Source organism: Neolamprologus brichardi, chromosome 17, assembly GCF_056152115.1.
Source record: "Neolamprologus brichardi isolate AB-2024 chromosome 17, ASM5615211v1, whole genome shotgun sequence".
NCBI classification, from domain to species: Eukaryota; Metazoa; Chordata; class Actinopteri; order Cichliformes; family Cichlidae; genus Neolamprologus; species Neolamprologus brichardi.
The window spans coordinates 26,312,471-26,323,728 of NC_142120.1; the positions used below are offsets into that span (position 1 = coordinate 26,312,471).

The window sequence follows — 11,258 nt, forward strand, 5'->3', positions numbered from 1 at the left end:
CATATGATTAATTGATTAGATATCAGTCATTAACAAGCAGCTAAACAGGTATACCTAATAAAGTGGTGAGCGTGAGTATATTACAAGTGACAAACTAATCTGAATACAATTTAAAATGGACTTGTTTGGCATGTTTGAGTAAATGAATGCTTTGTGCAGCTGATTATAGATTCAAGTTGGCCAAAAAGCATCTGTAAGTAATTCCTTATTTTCCCAGCTGCCACCATTGCTTTTTATATTCCATAAATAAACAGTATTTTCTAAACCCTTGGTCATAGCCACATCATCTCTGAAAATTGCACTGCTGGCCAGAAGATTCACTACATGAAAAACATATAAAATGCTGCAGATTTATGGATGATCTGATGGAACAAATTATTTCAGTCACCTCATCAAAGTCGGCGATGATCTCATTGAGCAGCCTCAGACACTCAACTCCCATGTTGTTTCCATCCAGCTCGATGTAGAAGTCATTAAAGTTAGCGATAGAGGCGAACAACACTCCGACCTGAGCGTACGACTGGTAGTACAGATCCTGCAGGGTAGAACAATTCAATAAAAATAATTCAACAACCCATACTACCAAAGAAGAAAAAATATTTGCATATGGAAGATTGTGTTCGCTTACTGAATCTTTGAGCAAGACTGTTGTCAGTATTAAATAGCAGTTACCCGGTGCCATCACAACCCCAACAAATAAACATGCTTCATCCTGATGTCCATAGTGTTTTTGCAGCCATTTTTGTATTCAGCTGTCTTTAGCTGTAATGTCTGCCTGTATAAAGCAAGTTGGTTTTTGATCACGCTGCACTCTTCCCAGAGTGTAACAGTGCTCTTAAGATGGGCTGTGTACAGTTTCTAAAGGAAACTTTTCATTTTTAAGAAATAATCCCAATTAAACTACTTGGTTTATTTTTATATGTGACAGGTTGAAGGACTACTGTTGAAGGACTACTGCATATAAAACTGTTCAGTTAATACTAATTCATATCAGTTGATATAAGGAGTTTATTATTTTTCATGTTATATTAATGGCTTCATGTTACTTAAGAGAACTGCAATCTATACATCTCTGATCGGCTAGTAAGCCTTTTCTGGGATCGATTAGTAGTGTCTCTATTCTCCACTAGGGGGCTTTCGCGCGTTCTCCTCACTGCAATAAACGACTGCATGAGAGATGCAAGTCATAATCACTCTCATGATTCTTTTCCCCCTGTTTTCAGGTAAAAGTGTTTAAAAGTTGATATATTTCCAATGTGTACACTGTTAAGATATTTAAGAGGTAATCCTTTATTGTTTTGTAAGCGTTTGAAGCATTATATTACAGTTTTGTGCACATATACGTGGCGGTTTTGAGCCTCAGTTTTGTACTGTGTAATGACCAGTAAGATAACGGCAGGAGCTAAAAACGCCGCTATTGTCAGCCATTTGGTCAGGAAACGTGTTCTGGCATATATAGTAAGCACTTTAGTATTTTGGTTTATTATTTAGTGTTTTTCTTCCACCATGTGACATTAAGCAGTACAGAATGTGAAACGTTTCTGTTCATTTGCACTGCAATAAACGACTGCATGAGAGTCATAATCGCTCTCGTGATTCTTTTCCCCCTGTTTTCAGGGGTGTAACATTTGGAGGCACCGCTGGGATAGCTGCTTAGATGTCCGGTGTCCACAATCTGCACATCGTAGTCCAAGCCAGCCAAATCCCCCCATACAACCCAGGCAGACTGCAGCGAGGAAAGTATGCTATCGAGGCGCACTGGTAGCTGTGTTTTAGCGCATGTTTCTTGAGGCCAGCCAGAGATCATCAGGGGCTGCAAAAGCGACTCAGCTCAGCGTCACCTGTACATGCAAAATTCTTCCTGCCTACTGCCACAATGTCTTCGGTGGAAGAGCTGCAAGAAGAGGTTGTGCGTGAAATGCACACTCTGTCCAAAGATCAACTAGTGTCAATCTGCGAGTTCCTTGGCATTGCAGAGAAAATAGATGTTAGCAGAAAAATACGACTGTCACTGCTAACACACATCCAAATACACATTGAGAGAGAAGGTATAACAGTACTTGAGGATGAAGGAATGTCAGAACTGTTGTTGCTTAATGATAAGATTGCTGACGTAATGAAAGAGACAATTGTTGAGACTGAACCAAATGCAAATGGAGGGGGTTATTCAGGGCACAGAGAGCAACTAAACACTGCAACCTCACTGGTAACAGAGACAGCTAATGCAGTTAACACAGCGGTTAGTTCCCACTCCCAAGCTAATCGCTCTGTCCCTAACTCATCTGTGTCAAGTGCCCCCCAACGACCAAGCCCTTACTGGCAGAAAGATTTCAAAATATCAGGCCAGATTGGTGAACCAGATCAAAAAAATAAACTGACATTTTCCAGTCTTGCTCACCAGATCGAAAATGGACTGAGCAGAGGCTACTCAGAGCTTGACATTGTAGATGCTGTCATCATAGCTATCTTGCCAGGTCTACAACTACGCAGCTATTTGGAGGGAAAAGCTCAACTCACCCTTCCGACTCTACGCCTGCGCTCCCATTTCCAAGAGAAGAGCGCCACCGAACTCTATAAACAAATTGCCTCTGAGGTACAGACCCCAAAAGAGACTGCTCAAAGCTTCCTGATGAGAGTTTTAGATCTAAAGCAGAAAGTCTTATTCGCTTCCCAAGAGTCAGAGTCAGGACTCAAATACGACCCAGCTTTAGTCCAGCGTATGTGTTGGCACAACATACTCATGGGCTTCCAGAGTGACAGTGTCAGGATAGATATGCAGCCACTCCTGTTAGACTCTAAGACACCTGATGAACTCCTGTTAGAGAGGTTAAATATAGCTTGTGCCAATGAGGCAGAAAGGAAAAACAAGAAAAGATGTTTAGCATCACAGACTGCTACAAGTGTGAGTGCAGTGCAGTCAGATGATGTGTCACCTGCTAAGAACCCTGTGAAAGAAGTTAAAGCTAAGATACCACCCGAGCTTTTAACTGAGTTAGCGGAGCTTGAGACAGGTGTAGCCTCCCTGAAAGGTCTCAGTGCAGAGATAGCTCAGATTAAAGAGACTCTACAGCAGCCGGTGCCTGATCCTCAGTCATATGCCCCACCACCAGTTATGCAGTATGATAGGGACCAGCAGCAACAGCAGTATTATAGCTTCCAGGGCCCCCGTCAAAGAGCACCACTCCCTCAGTATCCTGTACAGCACTACACAGGTAGTCCTGCCTGCCGTGAGAGGAGGTGCCACATTTGCCAGCACAATGGAGTCAACAAGCGCTGCACCCACTGCTACCTCTGTGGGAGTAGAGAACACTTTCAGGCTGGATGTAGAAGCAGAGGTATGAGACCATATAAAAAGAAACATTTAAACCACCAATGGTTACCACCGAGGGACGAGTGTTAACCATGCCCATCATCCACAAGTCCCAACATTGCTCCAACTGTAAACAAGAAAAGTCAGGCATGAGACAGTGTTCAGCATGTAAAAACACACTTTATTGTTCAAAAGCATGCCAGAAACAACACTGGAGACAACATAAGAGACAATGCACTGGCTTAAAGACTAACAAAGACAATGAGACTGTTCAGGTACCACTGCCGCCAGCTCATGTAAACACCCCTCACAAAGTCACATCTCTGGTGGGCAGGCAATGTCTGGTTGAGTGTCTCCTGGACGGCCACAGGCTTCAAGCAAGGGATTCAGGCTCACAGGTGTCGATCATCGATGAGAAATGGAAAAAGGACTTTTTGCCACACACAGAACTGAGAGATGTAGCCGATATTATGGACACATCTGAACTCACCCCGACCGCAGCAAATGGGACCCACATGCCATATCTTGGGTGGGTTGAGACAACCTTCCAACTTGTTTCCGGAACTGAACAAACTGAGAAATTGACCATCTCCATGTTGGTAATGAAAGGTTTTCAGCTCACATGCCCTATTATAGGTTACAATGTCATTGAATACATTGTGAATAAGACTGACCAAGCTAAACTGTACAGCACAGTGAGAAAAGCATTTCCCGGCCTCAAAAGACACAAGGTGAAAGCTTTTATACAGGCTGTTAGTGCAGATACAGTTGACAAGTACAATGTAATGACAAAGAAAGACTGTATTACTGTACCTAAACAAAGCCACATGCATGTTGAGGGTCGTATAGCAGCAGGGCCATTTAAACAAGACATGGTCATGATATTTGAGCCAGACTTAAACCCTCAGTGGCCAGACAATCTTGAGTTTTTTGACACTTTGGTTAAAGTTAAGAAGGGTACTTTACCCGTCATAACACTAGGTGTCTCTAACCCCACTGACCATGAAATTGTCATTCCAGGCCGTACATTAGTTGGCTCGGTTCAGACTATTACAGCTGTTTTACCTGCCCAAGTGTTTGAAACAGCCGCATCTGTAGCTACTGCAGTGGTTCCCAAACTTTTTTTGCTGGGCCCCCCTTTGTTTTACAAGAAAAATGTTTGCGCCCCCCACGCGTGCACGCACGCACACACACTAACACATCCTCCAACCACACACACCCATATTTTGCTCCATTGCGGTTTATTTCACACCTCAAACATTTAGTAAACAATTAAGCAAATACAAGTAATCTGCAATAAATTACAGATAGTAATAAAATAAACTACTAACTCTTTTACGCTACGTCCGCACCTACACGGGTATTTTTGAAAACGCAGCTGTTTCGTCCACACGTAAACAGCGTTTGGAATCACCGAAAACTGTGATTTTTTAAAACTCCTTTTTTGCGTTTACGTGTGGACGAGGAATACAGAGTTCGTCATGCAACGTCAAAGGTATGTGCCTTTTTCATGTCACGCTGTGTGCCACGTTATTGTTTACATGAGATGAATTGCAGAATGGCAGATAGACACAAAATACTGTTAATCTGACTATCTGCAGGTTTTACACACAGTTACTGTCCCTCCATTTACAAAGGCAGAGGTGTCACGGTGTGATTATTTTACGTGTAGTTGTTTTTTTTTTAATATTCAACATTGCTATCAATACATGGGTTTAAAAACATAAATAACTGTGGGATACTGTTTGTCCGTGATTTGAACCAGGGGAACAAATCGTGGCAGGATCAGCCTGATATTATTTTTATCCCGCTGTAACTTTACTTTATAAAGAGCTAACATCTCCAAATTGTCAGGAGTAGTTAGTTATTATAACAAGTGTTTATATGATTTGAAGAGCCCAACACGTGCTCCCAACGAAGGCAAAACCAGTTCTGCAGGGGAGACCTACCTCGGCACTTGTGCAGGTGAAACCAAAGGGAAGATATGCTTCACCATATTTTCTAGTCTTTGGCTTAGAATGAAGTTGGTTTGGAAACCTATTCAGTGATGCTTCATCTCCTGCTTTGCGTTTGTGTGGGCGCCCCGTGCTAGCAGTGTCCAAGCGTTTTGTTTTTTTCCTTTTCATACCGCGCCCCCCCTAGGGGGCGGGCCCCACACTTTGAGAAGGTCTGAGCTACTGTTAACCAGACAAATACACAAGCCCAGTGTAGCTCTAGTGAAGAGTGAGACCCACCTGTAGATCTTAGCCACCTGGGTGAAGAGCAGAGAGTATTAGCGAAACAGATGCTCAGAGAGGAATGCCATTCTTTCTCTAAAACAGACAATGATATAGGCTTTATTGAAAAACTGAAAATGACCATCTCACTCAAAGACAACGAACCAGTCAAACGCACATACCTGCCTGTGCCACGGCCGCTCTACCAAGAGATGAAAAGTTACCTGCATGATTTAATAGCACAAGGCTGGTCAGAAAGTCAGACTCGTCACATTCCTCACTAGTTGTTTGTGTTAGAAAAAAAGATGGTACTTTAAGACTGTGCATAGACTACAGAGACCTGAATCGGAAAACCCATCCTGATCGCCAGCCCATCCCACACGTCCAGGACATTATGGACAGTTTGGGTGGAAACTCCTGGTTTTCGCTTTTAGATTCATGTCAGAAGAAAGTCGTCCACTCACTGCTTTTGTGACCCCCTGGGGATTATATGAGTGGATTCGCATCCCCTTTGGACTTATGAATGCCCCTGCAGCATTTCAGCGCTGTATGGAAGAGTGCCTGGATGGACTGCGCGACAACATCTGCATCCCCTATCTGGATGACACATTAGTTTACAGCAAAACATTCAAAGATCACTTGGAGGACGTGAGAAAAGTGCTCCAGAGATTGAGAGGCTTTGGTATAAAGCTTAAGCCAAGTAAGTGTGACATGTTTAAGTCTGAAGTGCGCTATTTGGGCAGAATAATGTCTGCAGAGGGCAGTAAAGTGGATCCTGCAGACTTTGAAGCAGTCAAAGCACTCAAAGGTATAAAACCACAAAATGTTGGTCAGCTCAGAAAAATGTTAGGCCTTCTCTCCTACTACAAGCAATACATAAAAGACTTCTCCAGAAAAGCAGGTTGTTTGTATGAACTGTTAAAAGCTGTCAAAACCCCAGAGAACTCAGACACCACAAAAGGGCCAAGGGCAAGACCAAAGAGAGCCAGTCAAGTTGTGCCCTCCTCAAAACAAATCGTGTGGACTGACCAGCATCAAAGTACGCTTGAGGAACTAATAGACTGTTTGCTCCACCCACCAGTTCTGCGATTCCCAGATTTCACACAGCTATTCATCGTACACACAGACGCCTTGCACATAGGGCTAGGCGCCGTTTTGTACCAGAGACAAGATGGTAAGCTGCGAGTTATTGCTTATGGCTCCCGTGCTCTAACAGCAGCTGAAAAAAACTACCACTTCCATGCAGGAAAACAGAATTTTTAGTATTGAAGTGGGCTATCACTGACAAATTCAGAGACTATTTGTACTATGCCCCAACATTTACTGTCTATAGCGATAACAACCCGCTAACGTACATTTTGTCAACAGCCAAACTGAATGCCACCACATCAAGATGGGTCGCTGAGCTCGCTGATTTTCACTTCACCATTAAGTACAAACCAGGGAAGGAAAACGGTGACGCAGATGCTTTATCAAGAATGCCACTTGATGTAGAAACCTTAATGAGAGACTGCTCTGAGGAAGTGCCAGCGGACACTATCGCAGCTGCTATCCAGGCCATTGAGGTACAGAAAGACACACTTGCCACATGGACACTCTCAGCTGCAGCAATGTCAGTCACAGCAGAAGGTGAGCCAGCAGAAGCAACATTCACACCCATACCAAAAGAACAGCTTAATGAAGCGCAAAGGTCTGATCCTGTTATAAGCCCTGTATTACAGTGTAAACAGACAGATTCAAAACCACTGCCCTAAGAACATTTGACCCTAAGACATAATGCTTGTTCAGAGAGTGGGGCAAGTTAACGCTAGATAACAATGGCATCTTGTACAGACTCACTTCTGCCTGTAAACAGCTAGTCCTGCCAGATCAGTTCAAAAAGACTGTACTTGAAGAGCTGCACAATAATATGGGCCATCAAGGTGTTGATTGCACAGTGTCTTTGATATGTGAACGCTTCTTTTGGCCACACATGCAGGCAAACATCGAGCATTATGTGACCAACGTTTGTTCCTGTGTAAAGCAGAAAAAGCCCAGCCATGAAACAAGAGCTCCTTTAACAAACATTGTAACTACGCAGCCCTTTGAGCTGGTGTGTATAGACTTTCTCCATCTTGAAAAATGCAAAGGCGGTTATGAATATATTCTAGTGATAACTGACCACTTCACACGTTTTGCACAAGCCTATGCCACCACCTCAAAATCACGCAAAACTGCTGCAAACCTGATATTCAATGACTATGCCCTAAAGTTTGGCTTCCCCTGTCGCATTCACCATGACCAAGGAGGTGAATTTGAAAATCAGCTATTCAGTCAGCTCAAGAAACTGTGTGGCATGGCCGGTTCTAGGACAACACCCTATCACCCAATGGGGAACGGTCAAGTTGAACGTATGAACAGGACATTGTTGCAAATGCTTAGAACACTAACTGAAATACAAAAGTCAAACTGGAAGGAATCTATCAACAAGTTAATGTATGCATATAATTGCACACGTTGTGAAGTCACTGGCTACTCCCCATTTTACCTACTGTTTGGACGGTCACCCAGGCTACCAGTAGATATGCTCTTTGGACTGTACTCAGAAACAGATTTTAGTGATCACAGAGACTATGTTGAAAAATGGAGAAAGGGCATGGAACAAGCATACTCTATAGCAAATGAGAATGCAAAGAAAGCTGCTGAAAAGAGCAAAAGACACTACGACACAAAAGTAAGTAGTTATGTGTTTCAACCTGGCGAGAGAGTTCTGGTCAAAAACCTGACACCTAGAGGCCCAGAGAAACTGAGAACAGTGGGAGGACACTGTTCACACAGTAGTCAGACAAATTGGGCCTGACCTCCCTATCTACGAGGTAAGACCAGAGAGAGGCAGAGGGCGCTCTAGAGTGCTTCACAGAAACTTGCTTATGTCATGTGACCACTTACCTTTTTAAAAAGTGCCTGAAAAAGATAATCGTACAAGACATGAACAGAAAAAGACTGATAAACCCGTCGCTGTTGTGCCAGACTCTGATGATGAGGGCAGTGTTGATGAATACCGCTGTCATTACGCACCACCTCAACCTGTGTCCCAGCCATCAGAACAAGAACTTCTCACAGCAACGTCTCAGCCCGCAGCTTCAGCCCCTGCTCTTGCACCAACACCAGAGCCTCTTGCTGGAGACCCAGCTGTCGTGGAGACAACTTGTGAGGAGGCAGAGCCCACTGCAGGTGACATACCTGCCCCTCCTCCACCTGTTGTACTCGAGAGACTTGAGGAGGAGACACCTCAGCGGCCACAGCGAAAGAGACACCCGCCAAGACGGATGACGTATGACCAACTGGGCACCCCATCTTGCTACAGTGTTCAGCCAGCACCGCAACTGCTTCCTGTGTACCCGGGCCTAGTTCCATGGTTTCCAGCTGTGCAGTCATACTGCACCCAGCCCATTGGTTTGTATGGACTCCAGCAAATGTAAGCTGACACTTTTTCACTGATGACTTGAGAACTGTACTTACAGACTGTCATCAAGAAAAAGACATTAACTTTTCCCCATCTGTGGATTATAACCATAGACAATAGACTTTGTGAAGACTCACATATGGACTGGTTATAGACTTTGTCTTCAGTCACCAGTGATGGACTGTGGTGAAACAGGTGTTAAACCCACAGAATTGAGGACATTGGTTCACTCTACTGTTGATGTCCTGACTACAAGAGAATATAAACTGAAAAGCAATTTGTTGGTATAATGTCAGGATGACATTTTTTGAGTGGGGGAGAGTGTTACAGGTTGAAGGACTATTGTGACTACTGCATATAAAACTGTTCAGTTAATACTAATTCATATCAGTTGATATAAGGACGAAAATAATGTAAATATGGTAAGAAAATGGTTAAGAGTTTATTATTTTTCATGTTATATTAATGGTTTTCAAGTTACTTAAGAGAACTGCAATCTACACATCTCTAATCGGCTAGTAAGCCTTTTCTGGGATCAATTAGTAGTGTCTCTATTCTCCACTAGGGGGCTTTCGCGCGTTCTCCTCACTGCAATAAACGACTGCATGAAAGACGCAAGTCATAATCACTCTCATGATTCTTTTCCCCCTGTTTTCAGGTAAAAGTGTTTAAAAGTTGATATATTTCCAATGTGTACACTGTTAAGATATTTAAGAGGTAATCCTTTATTGTTTTGTAAGCGTTAGAAGCATTATATTACAGTTTTGTGCACATACGTGGCGGTTTTGAGCCTCAGTTTTGTACTGTGTAATAACCAGTAAGATAACGGCAGGAGCTAAAAACGCCGCTATTGTCAGCCATTTGGTCAGGAAACGTGTTCTGGCATATATAGTAAGCACTTTAGTATTTTGGTTTATTATTTAGTGTTTTTCTTCCACCATGTGACATTAAGCAGTACAGAATGTGAAACGTTTCTGTTCATTTGCACTGCAATAAACGACTGCATGAGAGACGCAAGTCATAATCACTCTCGTGATTCTTTTCCCCTGTTTTCAGGGTGTAACGCATACTCTTAGCAATATACTACTATCCCTGGTGCATTTCTCCTGAAATTGTCGCTATACTTTCTCATTGTGTACCACTAACCACTAAAGTTTCATTTTCCTTCACTCACAATAAAGTCCCTGCTTTCCCTCTATTATGGGCGTGTGTGTTTGCATTAGTTTTTTCAAAGCATACTTAGATGACTACATATAAGTTTAGCTAGCAACCCTGGCGGATCAACTGATATCACTGACAGCAGACATCAGCTGATGCCTGATTGGTAAATGACATGTTAGTTATTTTGGCTGCTTCATTTTCTGCCCCCCTCTGACAAACACTTTGTAACGTACTTTCACCTTGGATTCTCCATGTAATAGTATTACTATTAGTTCTCTGTAAGTGATGCCTGCTCTAAACTGTGTTGGGTCTTGTGGATGGTTTCACTGTCTTTTGGCTTTCTGTGAATGCTCACTGAAGGGCAGGAACGTCCCAGACTAAAGCCAAATCACCAAATACATACTACAGTTGATGGGATGCTGATTTAAATGTAATCCTCCTGACAGAACTGTACTATACACACTCACTGGAAACTACCAGCTGAAGTCAAGCTTAGGGGAGCTCTTCAGTTGAACATCCTGATTTTGATATTTGCATATTCTCTTACTGCAAGGAAAACAAGATTTAAGACGACCTTAATGTCATTATATCTGTAAAATACTGATGCATAATCAATCAGATGCAGCAGGTGTAAACACATTAAACCAAAGCATTTTTAATACACATCAAAAACACCCTTTCCTAATAAATATATGTTAATTTAAAATATACAGCAAAGTCTGTGGAAGAGTTTAAGAACAGATCCAGACCTTTTAATTCAAATGAACAGAAAGCAAAAACAGCCCCAGTGTCCTTAAGAAGCCCCAAGTTTGGAAGACCTTTGACACAGCTCGCCCAAGTGCCTGCTGTAACCAAAACGAGCAGTCAGGGATTTTAGTCCCTTTAGACTTTATGGTTGAAACAACAGCGAAGTAGGCAGGAGAGAGAGGAGGGAACAACAAGGAAATGGTGCAGGGTTGACTTAAACATGGACCCCTGCAGTAGCTTTTCAGCATGCCGGTCACTTGCTCATCCCAGTGACCCAGATTGAATGTTAAGGTGACAACCACTGATTTGTACTACTACTGTTACATATGTTAAAACAATGTGAAGGGCATATTTGCTACATTAATACATTAAAGTTAAA

General features: G+C 42.8%; 1 protein-coding gene across 1 annotated transcript in view; it reads right to left on the minus strand.

The window, feature by feature from the left end:
• Positions 1–11,258, minus strand: part of adcy1a (adenylate cyclase 1a) — a 63,663-nt gene that overhangs the window by 10,021 nt on the left and 42,384 nt on the right. The window contains exon 16 of the mRNA XM_006797852.2: positions 389–535. Within this exon, the coding sequence (XP_006797915.2) occupies positions 389–535 (147 nt within the window). The remainder of the gene's footprint in view (positions 1–388; positions 536–11,258) is intronic.